This window comes from Telmatherina bonti (assembly GCF_933228915.1).
Source record: "Telmatherina bonti genome assembly, chromosome: 24".
Taxonomy (NCBI): Eukaryota; Metazoa; Chordata; class Actinopteri; order Atheriniformes; family Telmatherinidae; genus Telmatherina; species Telmatherina bonti.
In genome coordinates this window covers 10,314,210-10,338,514 of record NC_136633.1, presented here as the reverse complement: position 1 = coordinate 10,338,514, position 24,305 = coordinate 10,314,210, and the positions used below count along the sequence as shown (strand labels likewise).

General features: G+C 41.7%; 1 protein-coding gene across 1 annotated transcript; it reads right to left on the bottom strand.

The window, feature by feature from the left end:
• LOC306774078 (double-stranded RNA-specific editase 1-like) lies at nucleotides 1–22,860 on the bottom strand (the record flags this gene model as incomplete). Its single annotated transcript, XM_079264061.1, has 9 exons — nucleotides 1–177; nucleotides 2,766–2,944; nucleotides 3,037–3,477; nucleotides 3,550–3,701; nucleotides 3,785–3,953; nucleotides 8,738–8,852; nucleotides 11,107–12,041; nucleotides 18,712–18,780; nucleotides 22,815–22,860. 9 exons carry the CDS (start codon nucleotides 22,858–22,860, stop codon nucleotides 1–3), a joined length of 2,283 nt encoding a protein of 760 aa, XP_079120187.1.
• Nucleotides 22,861–24,305: the final 1,445 nt, after the last annotated feature.

The following is a 24,305-nucleotide window of genomic DNA, read 5'->3' as shown; positions in this document are numbered from 1 at the left end:
TCAGATGGAGAGTGAGAACTGGTCCTGTTCGATGGGCTTCTTCACCCAGGCTCCCAGTCCGGCTCGGTGGAAGGCTCTGAACAGCACCTGCTTGGCTGAGTGGTACTCCAGCGCCGCCTGCTTGGCCTCGTGGTAGCTGCTGGGTCGTGTGGTTCTGATCCGCAGGGTGGAAGAGAGCTGTGGGACATGGGAAAGATTCAGACAAATTTGTGTGAATACTGTGGGTTCGGATAAGAACTGGTGAGAAAATCCACTGAAGAGTCTGAACAAGCTGAAGTTTAGAGGACTTTGACTTGGGTCTGACTACGAAGCTCCCCAGAAACCCCAAAAAGACAAAATGCTGGGCCAATTTGCAACATGTTTCTGTACGCTTTATATATATATATATATATATATATATATATATATATATATATATATATATTTTTTTTTTTTGTATCTCATTAACTCAGAAAAACAAATAAGTTTGATTTTTTAAAATAAACTCAGATCTTTCAAAATTAAATTATCTTGTTAATTCGTTTTTAAATTGATCTAATTGTTTACGTTAATTCTAAAAAATATATTTTAAAAAATAAAAAACCTAAAAAAAATCGACAATAATGTTTAAATAAATGAAAATTTTATTTATTTGATTTTATTTATTAAAATTATTTAATACACTCAGAAAAACGGAACAGATCATTTATGAAATTGTATTGTTGATTAAGAAAACAGAAAACAGATTTGTTTGTAAAATGACTGAATACATTGAGAAAAACAAATAATTTAATTTAAAAAATTATCTAACAACTCAAAAATTAAATCTAGTTTATAAAATCATTTAACATAGAAAACTAAACATAACTTTTTTTTGTTAAATTATCTTGTTAATTCAACAAAAAAAAGATATTTAGTTTAGTTTTCTATGTTAAAATATCTTGTTAATTCAACAACAAAAAAAAAGTTTAGTTTAGTTTTCTATGTTAAATTATCTTGTTAATTCGGCTACACGGTGGCACAGTGGTTAGCACTGTGGCCTCACAGCAAGAAGGTCACTGGTTCACTCTAAATTGCCCCTAAATTGTGAGCATGAGTGGTTGTTCATCTCTCTATGTGGCCCTGCGATGGCGAGCTGTCCAGGGTGTACCCTGCCTGTCGCCCAAAGCCAGTGACCCTGAATTGGAATAAGCAGTTTAGAAAATGAATGAATGATATATTTATATATAATATATTTATACAGTAAAATAAATATACTTTGTTTCTATAAAAATGTCCTTGAAATCTTACATATTTAGAAAAACAATTGCTATTTTAAATTAATGTTACACTCCTTAAAGGCAGAGTATGTAAGATTTCAAGGCGATTCTTTCCACCACCGGGTGGCAAACACCAGGTTGTGAGCAAAACCACAAAACTGCTACCTCCACAAACGACCACAGGTTGGCAGTAATGAGCAAAACTCCCCCCTCACCCCTCCTCCTTGCCAGCTCCAATGAGGGCAGGAATTGCTTGTGAGCTGTAGCTCAGAGCCGCTCTGCAATAAATGGGCTTATACTCCCCCTACTGGTGGAAAAAAGTACTTTTTTTTTTTTTACTGGTCAGAAAACATTCAATAAGGGTCTTCGTCATTAATTAAACTTGTAATTTAATAACGCATCAAATATGGACCGAGTGGAACCTATATGTTTAAAAAACTATCTAATTATGATTGTAGTTATTATTTTAGTTAATTTATTTTGAAAATATTGAAAATCGTACATACTCTACCTTTAAAGGCAAATATTTTCTTTTATTTCTATTGAAGACTTCCAATTCATCACCTAATCATTTTAGACCATTTTTTGCAAATTCTTTATGTAAAAATCAAACATAATCCACTGAAATCGCAGGTTAAATTTGAGAAACGAAGGAAAAACAGGAAGACTTAATCTTCCACAAACTCCTGACACCGAAGAGATTATTTTACAGGACGCTAACGGATTATTCGTTGTGAATTAAAAGGTGATCTGACATGAGCGGAACAGCATTCGTCACCTGAAGCGTCTTAAAATCTGTTCTTCATAGTTACTCATTTATTCCCATGGCTGCAGTCGTCAAAATCTTTACGAGGTAACACATGTATGTTTCCTCACAGAATCCTCAACAAACAGAGCATCTGTTCCTCAGCGAGGAGGAGATTCTGGCAGGATATTCACAGATGGTCAAATAGTAAAATTAGTGGAATTGAACAATTCACAATTAAAGATATTATTTTTTACAGCTCATAACTTACCAAAGAGAGTTCTCTTCTGACAAATATTATTGTAATTATGGGTAAATACCATGTTCACAAAAATAAATGGAAAAAAACAGATGCCAAATATCAAGTGCTTTTAAAAATGAATTTAGAATATTCCTATTGTCCATTAAATACATTATTAATCCAAATCAGACTGTTGCTAATCTCTAAAATGTTTGACCCTGTAGGTTGTTTTTTATGTTTCTGTTTGTATGTTAATCAGGAAAAATGTCTTGCCTTGTTTTCTTTTATTTTGTAATTGTCTCTACAAGATGTTGTAATAAAGTGTGAAAAAAAAAAGGATCCCTGATTTAAACAGTCAATTAAAAAACGAATAAGTAACGTCATAAGTAGCAATTTTACTTTTCAAATAAAACTTATCCAATAAAAAAAAAAAAAAAAAAAGTATGTTTCCTCATTTCCTGCTTATGAAACCTTGGATCTACGTTTCTACAGATGTGTGTTATTGTAAACCCAGACGCGGTCCTCTGTGTGTTATTGTTACCAGGCAGTGCAGACGCATCCAGCGGCTGGAAAGTGTGTGTTTGCAGAGCCGCGAGGGCCGACCCAGATCGTCTTTCCCCGTGGTGGCATTAATCACCTCCAAGCCGTTGTCGCCCACCGTCCAGTTCACGCTGAAATTGGGCGCTTTTCCCGGCTGACGAGCCTCTGCGTTGCTTATTCCTGCAGAAATTCCATGTTTGTTCCATAACGAAGGCTGGAACAAAGCAAACTATCGTTCATGAAGAGCAGCGAAGGAGTCGGCTGCTTCTCACCGCTCAGAAGGGGTCGGTTCAGGCAGAAGGGGGGAGGCAGCAGCTCCAGGTCGGTGATCCTCTGGTACATGGCCCGGGACAGGTGGTCTGCGTGGTACAGGCTGCCCAGGATGATGCTGGAGAAGTAGACGGGCTCCGTGAAGTAGCTCATCAAAGAACCCTGGAATCCGACAACGTTCCACCTGGAAATAAGCATCAACATGTTGTTGGGGTGAAGTCTCCACAACTTACGGCGGATGTTGGGAAGCTGGGAAGAACCTCTGGACGCTGACCTGGTGATCTTGTCCGAGCAGGACATGGTGAGCAGCCGCTCCCCCTGCAGGACGCCGTCCCACGTCTGGATGGTGTTGCTGGACCTTACAGGGATGGTTCCCTCACCAGACTCGATCTTGGTCCTCAGCTGCCCGCGGGCCTTCCTGTTCGGGTGCTTGTCTCCCTGATCTGAGAAGCAGCGACAGACGCGGTGAGGACGAACCCCAGCAAACATCTGGATCTGCTCCCGTCTGAGCTCACCCTCCACTCCAGCCTCATGCGGGGAGAAGATGCGAGCGTCTCCACACGGGGAGGTGCTGATGTACAGGTGGAACTGAACGTTTTCTTTCAGCTTGAAGCCTGGTCGGCTGTCACACCTGCTGAAGATGGACTTCTGGTGCTCCTCTTCATCGCTACTGGAGATTAAAGTGACATTTTTTTCATCAGGGTTATTATTTTAGGTGCACCTGGCGGGTTCGGTCGTTGAAGGAATCACCTGAGGAAGAGCTCCAGCTGGGAGTACAGGAATCTGATGAGAGAGCGCCGAGCTACGATCTCAGCATGACAGTCGTTGAGGGCCAAACCTCGGTCGCTCATGTACTCTCCGTTAATGCACTTTGTCCCCGTGGAAACACAGATGACCTGAGCTGCTTTTACGTCTGTACCTGATGTGGAAAATAAAACCGTTGAACTTCTACCGGCAACATTTAGGCCTGACAGCCGTCAGACGGCACGTCAGAGATGTTCAGATGTTGTTTCTTCACGCAGATGGAGAGAAAATCAGTTCAGCATTGTTATTGATGCATGAAATGATTCATAAACTGTAAACCATTTTTACACTAATGGAAAAATGTCTTCGGATTTTATGCATGTGTCAAATATTAGAAAAAAAAAAAAAAACACTCCCAGATTTTAAAGTGAAATTTCTTTCAGTTCAGTCATCATCAAATTTTTCATAAAGCACTTTAATAGCTGGAAAAGTGTGACAAAACTAAAATAAAATGAAAGTATAAAATGCAAAATATGCGAACAACATAAAATTATTAAAATAAATATAATTTAATCAAAATAGTAAAATAGAAAAAATCTAATCCAGACAAAAACTAGATTAAATCAAACTGTCACAGTGGGAATACTAAACATACAAAATAAAAATAAAAAAATAAAAATAAATAAATAAATGAAAAAGTAAATTGTAGGGGTGGGAAAATTAAATCCAAAAATAAAAAAATCTGGATTTTTTTTGCTTCAGAATTTTAAAATTAATAAAAAAATAAACAAAACAATCCTTTAATTCTATATCAATAAAAATAATCCATTATAAAAGTTTTGTCCTCTTTTTTGCTTTTATTGATCTCTTTACATGTCTTCTTGGGCATTATAGCAGCAGAATTAAGGTCTGGCTGCTGTGTTGTTTTTTCCTGATTGGAATTAAGAAAAATGACAAGCAAAAAAAAGTTTTGTTTTTTTTTTTTTTGGTTTTTTTTTTGTTGCTAATCTGCAAAAATCAGCCATATTGAAGAATTCTGAGAATAGCAATTTAAATTGAATTGGCACCCAAAAAAATCAGAATCGAATCGGGACTAAAGCATATCGTCACAGCCCCAGTAAATAAGTTCCATAAAAATAAACGAGAATTTTAAGTCATTTTAGTGTTTCCTTCATGTTCATATCAACCACAGCATCAGAAAGCTTTCCAGGAAACATGTTGGCAGATACTGGTTCCCAGCTGCAGGACATCCATCCATCCATTCCATCCATCCATCCATCCATCCAATTATCCATCAATCCATTTATCCATCAATCCATCCATCCAATTATCCATCAATCCATTTATCCATCAATCCATCCATCCATTTATCCATCAATCCGTCCATCCATCCATCCATCATCCATCCATCCATCCATCCAATTATCCATCAATCCATCAATCCAATTATCCATCAATCCATCAATCCATTTATCCATCAATCCATCCATCCATTTATCCATCATCCATCCATCCATCCATCCATCCAATTATCCATCAATCCATCCATCCAATTATCCATCAATCCATTTATCCATCAATTCATCCATCCATTTATCCATCAATCAATTTATCCATCCATCCATCTTCCACTTTTAAATAATAGAATAAAATCAGATTAGAATCCAAAAGTGCCACCTTTCCACCGGCTCTTTTTTTTTTTGTCTTGTCCAGCATTTAGGCAAGCAGAATGATGGTCTGGATGCTGTGTTCTGCTGAGCAAATTTTCTCTGCCAAGGGAAGCTTTATAGATATAATGATCCCCTTGACTTTCTGAATTTTTATTTTATTTCTATGTTTATTTTGTATTATTGTTTGAATTGTAGAGTTTGTACTGCTGGACCAGAGAGGACAGACGAAAGACAGAAAGAGAAAGGAGAAGAAACACCTCATAAGAAAAGGGAAAGAGATAAAGGGAGAGAAAAGGGAGAGAAAAAAACAACAACTAAAAAATAACCCAAAAACAAAAAGAAAGAAAACAACCTACAGATGTATACATACACACATACAGGCACACACATACATATACACACACATACACACGCATACATACACATACATATACACACACGTATACACACATAATATATATATATATACACATATATATACATATGTACACATATACATATACACATACATACATATACACACACCTCTATGCACACACATACATACGTACAAACTTATACGCACTCGCCAGTATTAACACATATACATACACATACAAGCCAACTTTAGATCATAGTAACTAAACTATGAATCTAAAAAGTTAAATATAAATGAGAAACAAACAGAAATGAGAAAACTAGCTGCTGTTAGTGAATAAAACTGCGTGACGACTCGGTGACTGTGTCACATGCAGAACATGCAGAGTGGAACGTGTTCCGGAAAAGGTGATCATGCCAGTGTGACCCTTCCCACACAAAGGCAAGAGGCACGCCAGGAGTACCCCCGAGACCAGGGCCATCGGCAGCCATCCCCAGGCGCAGACCCCAACCGCCCCACCCCGGAGCCAGCCATGCACCGACCCAGGAGGAGGCAGAGGGGGGTCCCAGCCAGAGTCCCCCGCAGTCAGGGGGAACAGGCCCCAGCAGGCCCGGACCAGCGAGGACCGGCCCCGCCGGGCACCGGCCACCCAGGGCAGACAGAGCGCGGGCCCCACGGCCCCAAGAGCCCAGAAGCAACCCCCCACCCCCGCAGGCAGAGGGCCCAGCCCACACCGACGGAGGGCCGGGATCCCCAGACCGCCACCGAGCGGCAGCCAGGCCGCACCCCAGTGCACCAGCAGCGCCCCCCGAGCACCAAGACCCCCCCATGCACGCACCCACGCACACAAACACACACGCACACACACACACATATGCACACACGCACACACACGTGCACACACGCACACACATGTGCACACACACACACCCACCCACCTACCCCCACCCACACGCATCCACACTTCCTCCTTAAACACACCCTATACACCCATTCTCTTACACACGCTCAAACTCACACTCTCCTACCCCCGTTCTTTATACACACACACCCCCTCACACACACATCCCTGCTCCCTCTATAATCACCCATTCTTCCATACACGCATACCCCACTCTACACACACACACACACACCTCCCTACACCCCTCTATCCACATTCACAGTCCTCATTGTACACCCACCCCATCACTTCCCTGTACCACCAACATAACCCCACATACGCACCCCCACCCATCTGCATACACCCCCCCTTCCTCCTATCCCAGCGGCCATCCACTTTCCTAAATTCTTTCACCCTGATCCCCCCACCCCCCCTCTACCCTAACATTCAGTCACCACTTCATCCATTGGCTCATGCACGCCCTCACCTTTCTTTCCCAACTTGTCCCCTGTGAGATACCCCCGGGGGAGCAGGGGATAGGAGGGCCCCGATCAGGGCCCCACAACTACCCCCCACCCCTGTCAATGCCCCCCCACCACTCCACACATGCAGCCGATCCAGCACCACCCAGGGCCAGCAGCAGTCCCACCCCCGCCAGGCCAGCCCAGACCCAGGCCCCCTGAACAGCACCACTCCCCCGCCCAAACTCCTCCGGCACAGCCCCAGAAATAGGGGCGTGGCAGGACCCCATTGTCACCCCCTCCCTCCCAGCTTATGAATGATTGTGAAGTGTGTGTTGTTTGCAATTAAAATTGGGAAGAAGTAACCACATCATGTTGGGAGCGGGACCACCAAAGCAGCCCCGCCCACCGCACACTGCATGGCCCGCCCCCCAAAATATGTCCATGTGTTGTCAGTGTGTGTTTTTTGTGTTATGTTGACTAAGTGTAATTAAAACTGGGAGGTGAACCGATGCTGGGTGCAGCGATCGAAACCACCTTGATGGCCTCTCTCACCATCCAGATCAACGTGTCCACCTCCCAACGCCCTGCCTGTGTGTGGTGGAAGAAGGGAAGGAGGGGGGTCCGGGGATTTAGGTCCCGAGGGAAGCGCGCCTCCCTCAAGAAGATGAGCCACCTGCGGCACGAGGCACGTCCCCCATTCCCGGGGCCCCCGAAGGCCAGGACAGGCCAAGGGCAGCTGCCCCAACAACCAGGGCCCTCAGCAACCCCAATAAAGGAGCCGCCACCGGCCCCAGAAGGCACCAACGAACCACATGCAAAAGTGGGGGGGGGGGGGGCAAAGAAGAGGAGGGGCGGGAGAAGGAGAGACAGACCAAGGACCCACCGCCCCCACACCCCTGGGAGACGCCCCCACCCAGAGACACGTTGCATTCCCTTTCCACCGGCTCTTAACCACACCATGTATTTGTGAAACTGTGAGGACTCTTGACTCCTGAAAGGAGTTGAAAATCTGCATGAACACATCTGAACCATGAAGCGATTGCATCTTAGAGGTCAAGAGTAAATGTATGTGTGTCATATATGAACGTTTCTACAGTTTAATTGATACAAGTGTATATTTGATGTGGCTCAAAATGTTTGATATTCATGTTGCATTTGGACAAAACTGTATAAAGACCTTAAAGTTACTGACAAAATGGTTTACGTAGTTTATAAATCATTTATGACACATTTATAACAATACTAGGTTCATTGTTTTCTCCATACATGCAGGTCTTGATGAACCTGGCTGGTAAGATTTAGCTGAATTTAAAATGAATGAATATCAATAAGTGGAAAGCCTCTTTTCTTCAGTGTCACATCATGGTATTATTGTTTCAGATTTTTTTCTATATTTAAGCAAAAATGAAAGAAACAAGCACCTGTCAGTACACACACTGTTAGACAGAGAACAGCAGATGTTTAAAGATAAGGGTTTTTTTTTACCTTATGAACCACACTTTTTTACAGGATGAACATTTTATTGGCATGATGCTGCAACACACTTATTTATTCCTATAACAAATCTAACTACAAAATGAATACCTGTTGTCATGACGACACCTGCCAGGACTTTTCGTCGAGCGTGTGGAGACGTGAAGTTATCTGTCAGTTCGCTGAACTTATCAATGACCAGACGGGAAACTGCATCTGCCAGAACCTGGGGAGCCCAGCATGGAGTCGAGATGCAGAGTGATGTCAAACTGAAACTGAAGGGCTGAATCACAAACAGCTGGAGAGGCGCACAAAGCCAGGACGTTCCTCTTATCTGCACTCTGTGAATATTTCAATTAGGAAATCTACAGCGGTGTGAATGACAGGTGGAGTTGTGAGCAGCTTAAAACAGAGGAATCCTCTGCTTCAGTGCTCTGAGTCGAGCGCCACGGCTTTAATGAACCGCAGCGTTTGAATAGCTCTCAGGGGCTGATGCTAATTTAGATAGCAGCTTTGTTATCAGCGTGCAGGGATTACAGGATGGGATTAGTTTATGTGTAAATAGATTCTCAGTGTATTGAACTTGTTCCTCCTGAGGCCATCTCCAATCAGACCTTTTCTAACAGTGGTCACATGTGGAGGTGACAGTAATGCTAGTAAATATGCTCCAAGCTAACCACAAACTGCTTTTTCTAGTACTTTATTGGCTGATATGGCACTGATTTTAGTTAAAACCATGCCAGTAGTCTGAAGAGTTTTACACTGGAAAACTACCAGTTGACTTGACAAAAAAGATGCTGCTTTAGTAAAGCTTTAGCCCCCAACATAGCTGTTAGCATCACTGTGAGACAGAAACGCCTTCACCATGATAAGATGGTGGCCCAAGGAGGGGTTTTAGTCAAATAACTCAATTTATTTCTGAGGTAATCAACTGATATTTCTTTGTGTTCAGGATGAAAAGTGGAATTGTAATTTGTTAGGCTTCATACTGCCAGACATTAGTATTTTCAGGCGCCACACTGAATTATTGACCATTGTACAAGTCAGGCCTCAGGACAAGATTTGTCTTATCATATTTTTTTGTCTTTTTTTATTGGTTGTCTATTGATTTACCCACTGGTACTTTTAAAAAATGTACCCATTTTACTTTCAATGCAAAAACAGTTTGTTTTATCTCATCTAGCTTCACCAACGTCATGTCATAAAGTTTGAGAAACACCAATTTAGCTTTTAAAATAAAGTGTGAAGCTTCTTATTCATATGTTAAGCTGAAGTTATCACAAGATCGTCAACATGCTTTTCTATCATGTGTTTGAGATAGAAAAGATATACCTGCTCCATACATTGTCTGATGGAGCAGGTCTAATGGGGTTAGTCCAGGTGAGGTGTGTGTTTATCGTCTGAACTCATGACTGGCTCTGACATCAGTGAGGGTCTTTTTAACCATGATTTCCATCTGCTTGGCCAGGTTGAAGCTCAATTGAAGGATCAGATAGTTTCAAACATGGGAGAACTGGACTGGTGGGTTTTTTGTCTCATTCAAAGCTCATGTTTTTCTTTTAAAATGTATAAGGATCTATAACCCAAGTATCTAATGCCCAGAGTCAAATCTACACGGTGATAATAGCTTGTTTAGTTGGGTTGTTTGCTGACCACTTCATTTCCCAAACAAACTTGAAGCTTGAAATGCAATGAGATTGAAACTCAGCAGGATGTGCATCAGGAAAGTACACCTATGTGTTTTATTAAGGGCACATTTACACACACCTTTCAGATTAAAATCCTTGTCTGTTTGTCCAGAAAGTCTGTCTCATTTGGGGGATTGTGAAAACGCAAACAAATTCTGATTTGAATCAAAGAAGCGGACTTGGTCTGGCTACAAATGAAGGTTTGGGTTCGCTTCAAGTGGACCAAATATGGGAAGTGTACTGCAAAACAAAGTGCCTAGTGGGTTCAGCACACAGAATCGTGAGTAAACACAACCAAAACATCGTGGGGCAATTAGCAGCTCTGGATAGGAAATGCTATGCGGTCAATATGGAGGTATTTGGTAAAAGTTATGATCAACACAAGACCACCAGGATCTGATGCAGCTCTGTGTTCAGCAGTTATGTACTACAAACCAAAGTTTTTTTGGTTTTTTTTCATGAACCAATAGATGAACTAGTTGTCTTCTTTGCTGGTTGCCTTGTCTCCGCCACCTTTGGCAGAGAGTGGAAAAAGTTAATTTAAAGGTTTGATTCATTTGAGTAGTGCTGCGTAAACACAACCTCAGTCTGTTAGAATGTTGCCCACCCTCCTATCTGAACTGACAACCCAATCAGACCAAATCGAGCAAACTATTCTGGTGTGAACGCACCCTTAGGGTCCTCCCAAATAAACAGTAAAGGACAGCAATAAATATGCGGGTAATAGTTGTAACAAGACAGAAGATAAAACAACAAAAACAGGGTTTGCAGTGGTCATTTACTCATGCTTACCTGAGGCAGGTGAAGCTGCAGTCCCTCTCTGGGTATGGGCTGTTGTGATGGAGCTTGGTCCAGCTGCATGTTGAAGAGAGCAGTCAGGGCGGCTTGGGCTGCTCTGGCCTTGGCCAGCCTCTTGTTGCGACCAGAACCCTGGAACTTCTGAGCATCTACGGTCACCGACATGACAAAACTCTTCGCATGGCTCTCCCCACTCTCTGACACGAAGTCAAACTTGAGGTCAGGACATATCTCGTTGAGAATCATGACAGGATTCTTGCCACTTGTTGGGGAGATGAAGGCGGACGGTGGTGGGGGCAATGGACACTGAGGCAGGCTCGGGATAGGGGAGGGTAGCAGTTGGTAATCCATTCCCAGAGAGGTGAAGGAACTATTACAGTTAGAGGTCAGGTAAAAAGGGTCATGTAGAGGGGTTGATGTCTCAAAGGCATTAAAGAGCATGTCTGGAAATTCAGCGTGGTCTGAGGTGAAGTCTGTGTGAACAGCCAGGGTTCGGCCCATCGCCATGTGGGCTTCGGATGCATTGGGGAACTGGACGAAGGACCGCAGAGCCTTCTCTGCTGCAGTCAGCTTGGCCTTCTTCTTGGTTGGACCAGAACCCTCAAAGAGCTGCCCATTGACCTCCACAGTCATTACAAACATGGGTGCATGGACCGGCCCGGTCTGAGACAGAAGTTTGTACTGCAGCCCTGGTCTGATCTCGTTTAGCTGCATGAGGGCGTTCTTGGGAAGAACTGGCCCGGGAGCCTTTTTACGCTTCTTGGGCCTGTACCTGGAATGCGAGTGGCCATTATTGCCCTCCTCTAAGGGACGCTTTCTACCACTCCCAGCACCCCCATTGGGGAGTTGGGCAGCCTCAGCTGCACGCGCCTCTTTGGAGAAGAGATTGTCCAAGTTTCGATTTTCCTTAACATCTGTGTTGCATGAACCTGCGGTGCCCAGAAAGAGTACCTTACAATGCCTTCGTTGCAGGATCTTGTAAATGTAAAATTTAGAGATTATTTTTTTTATTTTCTTTGAAACTGAACTGAATGATGTGTGTTTTTTAATCAATACTTGGACTGTGATGTACTAGCAATACTTCACTAGCAATACTACTTAAAGCTCTTTTCACACGAGATATAAAATAATGTCTTCTTTTGACCAAAGTCTCTAAGACTGAAAATATGCTTTTAAAGCCCCAGTGTGAGAGGATTTCCCCTATTAATATGCATTTTACTGATGTTAAATAACAATTTTATCGAAATGAAAGCGTTTTCATAGGTTAGAATGAGTTAAATATAGATGCATTAGTGGCGGTGCACCCAACAGAAGGCTGGATAGGATAGCAAAAGGAGGACAAACTCATTAGCCTTATGCTTTTTAGCTGTGAATCCCCGTGTGTCGTTGGGGGTGGAGGAGGAACAAGCAAAAAAGGATCATTCAACTTGTGGTTTTCCATTGAAATGGAGGCTCATTCATACCCTTCGACCCACGAGAGAGAGAAAAAAATATGCGAGAAAAGAAATAGAAATAGCTGGGAGTAAAGGAGAGCCTACATGGGTGTAGCATTTACCAGATGGAGACAATTCATGAAGGATAGGGACTTACAAATTGATGTGGAGGTTTCTAGCTTTCTGCTAGACAGGTAAGTTAGTTCAATCTAACAGTGAAGTATATTTTTGCATTATGTTAGAAACAGGGGAGGTAGTCCAGCAACTACTTCATCCTTCCATTTGAGTCCGATAATTTATATAATGGCAGAGACAATAATTTGTTAGTTAGCCTACAGTGGAAAATGTCAGTTTTCAGTTGCTGTCACTCTTCACAGAAGTCATACCAGAAGGTGACTGTGCGCTTCTTTCAGCTGTGTTTACCAAGAGCGTTTCCTCATGTTTCGTAATTTACTTCAGCTAATTTGTCATGGGGCTATTAGCGGCTATTAGCTATTAGCAGTAGCTTAGTATCACTACATGGAGGGGCATGCTTGTATTATTATCAGCATCAATAACAAAACAGAATTATGTATTGCTCTGAACCCAATCACCTGACAGGACACTCCAACTTTCATTCATTCCAATTCAGGGTCGCGGGGAAGCTGGAGCCTATCCCAGCCGGCTTTGGGCGACAGGCAGGGTACACCCTGGACAGCTCGCCAGTCCATCGCAGGGCCACACAGAGAGACGAACAACCACACTCACGCTCACACTCATTCCTAGGGGCAATTTAGAGTGACCAATTAACCTATCATGCATGTCTTTGGATGGTGGGAGGAAGCCGGAGTACCCGGAGAGAACCCATGCATACACGGGGAGAACATGCAAACTCCATGCAGAAAGGCCACTGACCAAACCAGCCAAGGATTGAACCAGCGAGCTTCTTGCTGTGAGGCCACAGTGCTAACCACTGCGCCACCGTGCAGCCTGGGACACTCCAACTTGTGCAAGATATTGATATTTCACATTTGTGACTTGCTTAAACAGCGAGACACCAGAGAGCACTACTTGGTTGTTTCCATTCAGTTAGCGCACTGGGGCTTTAAATCATTTCCAAACTTTCTCTTGATAAGAGTAAATTTCTGAAAAATCCCAGTTTAGGTCAAAGTAAAGTTAAGCTCAGAAGTCATTTGACTGAGATCTCCAACATAGCAGCTGCCGCTCAAACATGGCTGGAGTCGTTATTTGTTTATTTGACTCCAGAAAAGGCAGACATTGAGAAAAAACACCTGAAAACTGCTTGTGTGAAAAGAGATTTAGCGTAAAAATATGCATACAATTTTTCTAAACTCTGAATAAGCTCTTTAAAAGCAGTCAACATTGTTGAATTCAGCACGATGAGCTTGATTTTGGGAACACACATCACCAGGTTCTGTTAACAAAGCTGATCGATCGTAATGTAAACTTTCATTTATAACATCCTCCAGCAAAAGCTCCATACGTCACTCCTTTCAGGGCTCGGGACAGAAAACAATCCTAAAATAGCAGGTTTGAACTGAGCCTGAAGAGAAAAAAAACACCTAAGAAATCACAGAAATGTTTAAATAACTCAAAATCACTTAACATTATAATACTCCATTTAACATATTTAATACATACAGTTTCTGTAACATCTTGCATCACTTTATGGTTTAAACCCTGCTTAGCACAATCTCAAAATAACACATCACATGATTTTGTTTTTACATTTTCTGGGACAAATAAAAACTTAACATTGTGCTGCTTCATTTTCCTTCCTGTGAGTTGGAGTGGAGGAGTGTTGGGAAAGTGGGGAAGCGTTATTTCCTCGAAAACAAACCGATTAAGTCTTTACTCTCATACAAGGTGTCAAGTTACATTTACATCCAGAAATATTTCATTTATCCAACTAAAATTAGTTGGATTGGAGATTCTAGTTGACATGTTTACATGTATGTTGGATATAGCTGTGTGATAACATGATAAGCAGATTTAATATGATTTGAACAATTTTGGCATCCTTAATGCCTACTACTTTTCTTTTTATTTTGGAATCTTTTTGACCATCAAAATGCTGAATAATGAATTCTATCAGTTTCCTACAAAAAGTTGGATCCACCACAGTGCACCGTTTTTCTAGTCCTCCATAAAACTCATTACGTCACGTAACCCCAACATAGCTCCAACAAGCGCTAAAAAAACATCCACCATATAAACATCAGATTGAGTGCAGACATGGTTGTTTGTTCCTTCTGATTCTTCTGATTAAAGGTTTAAACCATCTCTTTCGATCAGACTGAAATTCTGTCAGATCAGGCAACGTATTTTTATTCTGACTAGACGCTTGATAGGATTAAAGATTTTCCATGTAAAAGCAGCTAATGTGAGAAAGGAGAAGGAAATAAACTGAATGTTTCACCACCTGAACAGCAGGTTGGCTCTTTATGCTAAAATATGGTTAAATGTTCAGTAGTCTGCTAAATGTGCCGTAACTCTGAAATGAAATATTAGAAAGTCATTTGCAACTTTGTAATTATGTACAACTGGAACTGGACTTACAGCTTCCTGGAGTCATCAGCTGTGTTTACATTACAATTTTTCCCAAAATAAAAGCGATATTTGTGAGTTTCCACAAACAACAATTGAAAATTGCAGGTTTTTACAAGAATTGCAGCTTATGCAAGGTAACCACAAAGCATTATTTTGAGGTTTTCTACTTGCTGCAGAGATTCTGCCACAGCTTTTCGAAGCCTTTCTCCCTGATTTCCCTTTTAATTGTAAAACTCTGGAAAACTTGCTAATAATTGCTCCATATCGCGCCATCTTTACTGAAAATGAAATGGTCACATGGCTCCCTACATCACCTCATGAGAACGTAAAAACTTTTCAGCGATCCTTTAAAGGTTCTTTAAATCAGGTGTTTCCATTACTGGCTTTTTATTGCAATATTTAGGTGTGGTGCAATTCTGTGGAAACACAGCTGATGTACTGCAGAGACCAAGCAGAGAAGCCACAATTCAGAACATTTTTTCCCTGGGATGCTGCATTAGTTTACAGCAGTATTTCACTTTACACACCGTACCACATGCTAGTAACTGGATATCAACACACTGTCAGTTTTAAATGCACACAATGGATGAATAATCAAAGAAACACATAGGGGCATTATTGTAGGAAAAGAGAAACGACAACACAAGAGGAGGCACAAGTCAACATCAGCCTGACTTTTACAGGGTGGAGAGATCTCAGAAAAGAGACAGGATGAAGATGATGCAGGAGTTATTAGGAAGCACCTCACTGAGAAAAACTCAGTAGTAGGGGTGGGAAAATCAAATTGAAAAATCGGAAATCGGGATCTTTTTCTTCACAATTTTTTGTTAAAAAATCGATCTAAATAAATGAATGCACTATAAAATTTTTGTCATTTTTATTGTTTTTAATTGATCTTTATACTTGTCTTCTTGGGGATCATAGCAGCAGAATGATGGTCTGGCTACTGCGTTGTTTTTTTCTCGTTGAAATGAAGAAAAATGATGAGCAAAAGAAGTTTTATACTTTTTTTTTTTTTTTTTTTTTAATCTACATGAATCAGCAACATCGGAAAATTGTGAGAATCGCAATTTAAATGGAATCGGCACCCAAAAAATCGGAATCGAATCGGAACAAAAGCATATCATCACACCCCTACTCAGTAGTGTGTTTTTGAATTTCCATCCCACATTCAGCTGCACTTTGTTCAGGGAGTAGCTCATGAATGCAAGCTAAAGTAAGCAGGTGGCCAGTGGAAACGGCATGAGAGACGTTGTGGGATTGTTCTCATAGGAAATGCAGTGCCAGGACACATAGCCACAATGGGTATGGTTACATGGTGTTTTTTTTAATTCGGAATTAACTTAATTCTCTTTTGAGTTTACATGAAAATAATAATTCTGAATGAACGTTTACATGAAACACGTCCTCACTTAATTCCTCTTTAGAGCGGCGGGTTGGGAAGGGTTCTGATTGGACAGAGGGTGCACGTGACGTATGACGTACACCGGAAATAAACAAAGTTGGCTCCCTGCTTCTCGTCTTTTCAGTCGTAACTTGTAAAAACTACATAATAAGTACCAGTTTCGCCGCTATTTTTATTATAAATGTGAAGTAGCAGCTCAACACCAGTATACTATTTCACTTTCTGCAGCAACTGAGAAGGAGAAGAAAGATAGACCACCGAACACGGGAGGCAAAACAACGCGCGTCACCGGGGCAGGACAAGGTAACGAGCATGCTCAGAACGACCGGAAGTAACTTAGAGCGGAATGAAGGTTTACATGACAGAGGAATTAAATAGTTTGGAATTAAAATGTGAACAAACCAGACACTTACATCGGAATTAAGTTTAGTTCCGAATAAAAATTAGCATTAGGAATTAAGTGTTTACATGGTCGTTTTTCATCCGTTTAAAGCGGAATTAACTTTTATTCTGAATTAAACAGGACTTAAAACTCCCATGTAAACGTACTGAATGATTTGTTTATATATCACCTGGTAAACTACACAGAAAGTTTTTATTTACTCGTGAGATTTTAACCCACTTTTGGCAGGTTGGTGGATGTTAATTCAGAGCCCGGACTGTTAAATAATAAGAGTTGCTGCATTGATGAGTGTAGCTTCTAGTGTTTTTAATTGTGAAAAAGACTAGAAAGCCTCATCCATTTACCTTTTATTTACTAACAAGATGTTGCTTCTTTACTGCTGGTCTTTTAAGAGGGTAAAGAGTGGATCTGTTCAGTTCAGATGCACACCTTCCAACATCAGCTGTAAATCCAAAAAATAAAGATCGTCTGGACTTAGCTGAGTCTGGAGAACTGCGGCGTTAATAAGAAGCATGAGAGTGATGAAACAGGAGAAAGAACAGAAGACAATACCCTGAACAACAAGAGGGGGATGACGGGACATGTTGGTGTTAATCCACAGAAAACCAGACAGCACTGCTGGAAACACTTCCTTTTGGATCCTCCCTTCATTACTCTGGAAACACAGACATGTCTGGCTAAAAATGCAAACATCCCAGTGATGTAATGAGTCACCTGACGTCTGATGTTTCACGGTTTTTCCAGACTCTGAATAACTACGTACATAAATCCTTGAACAACCTTGAACCCCCCTCCATCACAGCCCTGCTGCCCTCCCCGCTCGCTCCAACATAATCCACATGTTCCCCCAGCGGGTACCAGATTACCACTATCCAACACCAGTAATGATGTGAGTGAGGAGAACCAGTTTCTCGGCTGCTCCCGCTCTTCAGTTAACTATTGATGGATCTGATCAGATTTTCAGCAAAAACAGCCAATTTATCAAACGTCAGGTCTTTTCTTTGTGTCAGGTGAGGGCTTTTACTTTTCCAGCAGGTTTTTTAAATTCAGAGACATACATCTTCTCTACAAAATCCGTCTGAAGCATCCTGGGCCCGGTGAAACACCCACACATAGGAGCTCCTTTTTAGCTCAGAAAAGTCCAAATGAATGATGGCTTAAGCCCCACGTTGTTTCCTTACCTGCAGGATGAAAGGCGTGGCAACGGACTGAGGAGTCTTAAATCTCAACGCCAGCTCAAAAGGCTCGACCATCTGCTGCTGGGTCACGTTTAGCTTAGTTAGGTCTTTGAGCTTTGTTTAGTTATTATTAGTCATTTTGTTTTCACTTCTCTGTGTAATTTGGTTTGGCTGAAGTGCTATATAAGTTACCATTATGTGTCTTTGTGGGGGTCAGTTTTCTTTAGTTGAGTTGAATTGTTTAAGTGACACTGACTGTCGTTATATTTAGTTAACCCATTTTTAAAGATTGGTTAGTTTACTAATTCCTTTGGACTTTTGCATTTATTTTGTAACAATAAAAGCCCAGGTTTTTTTAAAAATACATCCTCATGGCTTTACTGTTTGGTCCCTGATATGAACCAACAATCAAAATGGACTTAAATCTCACAGCAGATACATCCTGATTCTGAAAGGTCACATTCCTTTGAACGAGGGAAATTAGCAAACACAGACACCTTTATTTACAGTATAATTAGCTTATCAAGCATCTTCATATAACTTGAATTGTTTTCTAAAACCGGATGTAATCTCATTTACAGTAACAGATTCATACTTCCTGGTTGGATTTGACATGAAAAGCAAACTCACTCATGCTTTCTGTGGCGTCCCCCTCCACGGTAAGCAGCCTCTGCTGGCTTCGAGTGGACCGCACTCCGCCTGCAGGACAAACAGAGCTCAGTCAGACTGGAAACTTTGGTTCGGCTGAACTTATCGGCTCTTTGTGGGAAGAAATGGATGCATTTAAACCACTCATATAAAAAATACAATTAATCAGATTCACCTGTCAAAATGATTAACTTAAATATCTAATCAGCCAATCACAAGGCAGCTAATCAGTACATCTAGTCATGCAGAAATGGTGAAGACGACCTGCTGAGTTCAAGCTGAGCATCAGAATGATGAGTAAAGTTTTAGGTGCCTTGAAGTGGCATGTTTGTTGGTCTGAGTATGTACTGGGATTTTCACACACAACCATCTCTTTGGTTTACAGAGAAGGTCTGAAGGAGAGAAAATATCCAGCGAGCAGCAGTTGTCTGGACCAGAATATCTTGTTGATGTCAGAGGTCAGAGGAGGATGGACAGACTGGTTGGAGATGATGGTAAGGAAACAGGAAGTCCAGTAAGCACTGGTTCCAACCAACATATGTAGAACATCATCTCTGAACACACAAGACGTCTAACCTTGAAGCAGATGGTCTCCAGCAGCAGAAGACCACACCGAGTAGTTTCCTTGTTCCTTAGTTAACTTAGCTAACTAAGAACGGGAAAATCAGTCTACACAGACTCAAAAACTGGACAATCGATGATGGAAAAACGTTGCTGGTCTGATGGGTCTCCATTTGGGTCAGAATTTGGACGAAACAACATGAAAACAAGGATCCATCCTGCCTTGGACAAACAATTCAGGCTGCTGCTGGTGTACTGGTGTAGGGGACACTTTCTTGTCCCACTTTGGTCCCCTTACTACCAACATGACATGGTTTAACCACCACAGCCAACCTGAGTATTGCTGCTGACCATGTCCATCCCTTTATGAGCACAGTGTAGCATCATCTCTGAACACACAACATCTCCAACCTTGAAGCAGATGGTCTCCAGCAGCAGAAGACCACAGCGGGTTCCCTCCTGTCAGTAAGAACAGGAAACTGAGGCTACAATTCACAGACTCACCAGAACTGGACAATAGAAGATGGAGAAACGTTGCTGGTCTGATGAGTCTCCAGTTCAGCTCCATGTTCACATTGAAGGGTCAGAATTTAGAGGAAACATCATGAAAACATGCCTTGTTTCAACGCTTCAGGCTGACGGTGGTGTAATGGTGTGCGGGAGATTTTCTTGTCCCACTTTGGTCCCCTTAGTACCAACATGACATGGTTTTAACCACCACAGCCTACCTGAGTCCTGCTGCTGACCATGTCCATCACTTTATGAGCACAGTGTAGCATCTTCTGATGGAAACTTCCAGCAGGATGATGAACCATGTCACAAAGCTCACATCATCTCCATGACGATGAGTTCACTGTCCTCCAACGGCCTCCACAGTCACCAGATCTACATCCAGCAGAGCAGCTTTGGGACGTGGTGGAACAGCAACTGTGTGATGCTTCATGTCAACATGGAGCCAAATTTCTGAGGAATGTTTCCAACATCTTGCTGAATCTATGATGAAAAGAATTAAAACAGTTCTGGTGGAGAAATGTAGGTCCAACCCAATGCTAGAAGGTGGACCCAATATAGTAGTCGGCGATTGTAATTCTAACCACAATTACAGTAGTTTCTCATGGTTTCTACCAGTCCAATCCACTGGTGGTGTCTTTCCTTCATAACAGATATCACTAAAAAGAAGGTGTGCGCTTATTCTTGTTCACTGCTCTCCTTTTTAAATATTTGTATGGAAATATTGATTACATTCACAATCTTTAGTGAATCGCTTTTTGAGTCAGTCACTGTAACTTAATCAGAACGCTGCCTTCACGAACGCAGACAGATGTTTGCTCGGTCTTATCCAGCTTGGCAGACGAAGCATCAAGGTGAAAGACTTCCATTTCAAATCACGAGCAGCTTTATGTGGCATGTTACAGGATGCAGAGAAAACGACAGGATGTTATTTCGACGGTGTTACACAATGCTAAAATAATCCTGGAAATACTTTTTGCAGATGTGTTGCTGCCATCAGGTTCACAATCAGAATTTTATTTACAGTCCAAACTTTCCTTGAATTGAGTTTGTAGAAATTCAGTCAGATTAAGTCAGTAAAAAGGTCCATATCAAAGACTTCATTACTCATTTAGTCATTTACACGTCATCTATCTATTGATTATTTATCATTATTGTCAGATTTTGGATTCGTATTGGAATAAACTGATCCTCTCATCACAGCTCCACGTTGCGTCATCTAACCCCCCCTCTCCACCTCTGCCTCGCCATGCAGCACTCTTGTCAGACAGAAGTACCGTCTCTCAGGCTGATAAGAGACACTGAGCTGAGTCTAATCAGGGAGCCGTCACTCAGAGAGGAATACACTGGGCAGAAATAAACAAACTGCAGAAACGACATGCTAATTATTATGGGGGGGGGGGGGGGGGGGGGTCTAAACTGGTTCGCAGCAGCTGCTCAAAATTTTACAAATGGTTTGACAAAAAGCTGGGATGCTGCGTAAAATGTAAATAAAACAGAAAGCAATTAGTCCCAACATCTGTCCGTAAACATCTGGGAAGGGAGGAGACCAGTTGCTGCAGTTTTAGTTTAGGAGAGGAATGTCCCATTCTGGTCTGATGCAGGATTCCAGCTGCTTTACTGGATTTCTGCTGTCATGAAGCTCCAGATGTTTTGTACTGGTGAAAGGTCTGGACTGCAGGCAGACCAGTTCTCCTGTTCCACCATGCTGTTGTGATGGATGCAGGATGTGGTTCAGCATGGTCTTGCTTAAATCTGCAAAGTCTTCCCTGAAAGAGACGTTGTCTGGACGGGAGCAGAAACTTCTGGACGCTGACAGCTGCCATCCTGCAGGTTTTAGAAGCTTACCCGATCGAACACAGATGGTTCAAATGAAATTGTTTGAACACTTCGGCGCCAAGTTCTGTAAAATGTCCCATAACTCTGAGCTGTGTTCACGGACAGTGATTGAGTCCATGCAGTGATTTCCAGTGGAGCAGGCTGTCAAACTCCAGTCCGAAAGGGCCGGTATCTGGCAGGTTTTTGTTGTTTCTCTCTACCAACACGGCTGATTCAAATCAAATGGATCCAGCAGCTTCTCGTTGCATCTATTTATGAATTTTGGTCAGGTGTGTTGGAGGATGGAGACAACAAAAACCTGCAGGATACCGACCCTCAAGGACTGGAGTTCGACACCTGTCCAGTAGAGAATCATGTCTGCTTTTACAGCAGATCACAGTGTCAGCATCCAGTTTGGACCACTGACCTTTCCTGAGATTCCTCCTCATTCATGATATTTTACCATGTGGATGCTGAAATATTCAAATTCTTCCCAATTACACATTAAGGAACATTTTTCTGAAACTATTCCACAGGTTTTAGACCCATTATGTCTCAGATTGGTGAAACTGTCCATCTTTTTATCTAAAAGACAGAAATGGTCCTTTTACCCAGTCATGTCACCAATCTGTTCCCACTTAACCAAATTAGCTGTCAAATGCGCCTCCAGTTACTCTTCCAGCCTTTTATTGCTCCTGTTGCAACTTTTCACAGATGTGTTGCTGCCATCAGATTAAAAATAATCCTCATATTTTCCATAAAATGAAAATAACTGTTTCATAATCTGATATGTTTATCTTCTATTAGGAATAAAAAAAAATGGGTTGATAAGATTTGTAAATCACTTAACTCTTTCTTTCATCTACATTACATGCAGCACCCTGTATTTTCTGGGTTTGTAGTGTCAGTTTTATGGCTTTTAAACCCTAAATTTCTGTAGAGGTGTAGAAAATGACTAACATTCATGCATGTTTCCACCAATAAAACAATTTATTAGCTGTTACATTGTAAACCAAACTATTCAGCTACTAATCTATTTTTACTTTATGCCTCAGAAATATCTGCAAAATCTCTATGTTAACCAGGAAACTGCAGCTGTATGAAACTCTTGGTAAGCATGCACACACTGGATCTAAAATGGATCTTTTTACATGTTTGATGTGATGAGGAAAATGAAGAACAAGGTCTAATCTTACCTTCTGTTGCTTCCTTTGCTTTCAGAATCTTATAAACGACTGCCATGTGTTTTTTATACAGTGGCCAAAAAAGTGCAAACGCGCTTCTTATACAAAAACTTGCTGCATCTGCGAAAACAACTTCAAGAAGAACGTCAACAATTAAAATGAGCTGATATTTTATAAATAAGTAAATAAACCAGGCACACACTGATGTAGTTTATCTCTCTGCCCTCATGTTGCTCAAACATCCCACCAGCACCTCTGTTCTTCTCACCATTGTCTGTTCTTCAGGTAAAAACTGCCTGGAGGACAGGTGTCGTAAGGATCCACCCCCATGCAAAGCACCCCTATAATGTGAAAATATGAATTATGTTTCACCATAAAAGGGGAATGGTAAAGTCTAAATAAAAAGAGGTGTGTTTCTAGTTATCTATAGTCAGCTACTTACAATCTTTTGACTACTGAGCAAGACTCTTTCATTATAGGACTTTTGTGAAGATCACTTACTAATCTAACTGCTAACTGATAATGTTAATAATAATAACGTTAGCTAGATTGCTAATGTAGCTAACATTTGTCAGCATAGGCCTGTGAGTGTGTTTTATAACATAACATTTCCTGTGATTTATTCGTCTTATAGAAGACAAACGCAAAAATACCGTATTTTCACGACTATAAGGTGCACATAAAAGTCTTAGATTTTCTTCAAAATGTGCGCCGCGCCCTATACTGCAGTGTGCCCTGTGTGTGTGTTGTTGCTGTTGTTGTAAGGCGGACATAGTAAAGAACACCATGAGAGCGTTAAATGTATATAAAAGAACGGGTATGTGCGTTATGCAGAACATCGCTGTTTTAACAACCCTGAAAATGGCAAAAAGATGCGCTAATGAAGCACAGTTTAAACTGAAGGCCATCGGGTACGCGGAGGGACATATCGAGCAGCTGAGAGAATTTAAGATTAATGAATCGATGGTTCGCAAGTGGAGGAAGCTGAAAAACAAGCTCCGATGGGTCAAGAAGAGGTAGCTGAGTTTCCACGGACATAAGGCGAGGTGGCCCGAGTTGGAGGAAAGACTCGAGCAGTGGATCATTGAGCAAAGAACGAGTGGGAGAAGCATTTCCACATTCATCATTCGACTAATAGCAGCAACGCTACCAGAAGAAATTAAAATTGAACATTTCCAAGGAGGTCCATCTTGGTGGTTTCATTACATGAAACTGTGCCATTTTTCCATCCGGACAAGGACTACGGTAGCGCAGCAACTTCCAGCAGATTATAATGAAAAGTTGGACATATTCCACTCCTACTGCAGCAAACACATTGCTGACAAACACATCCAGCCCAACCACATCACTAACATGGACGAGGTGCAGCTCACTTTTGACATCCCGGTGTGTCAAACTGTGGAGAAGAGAGTTAAAGGGGACCAGCACGGTATCGCTATTCATTTGCGTAGAGTGTATATAAAACCCGCGTCTTATGTATGTGTTAAATACAGTAATGGCACA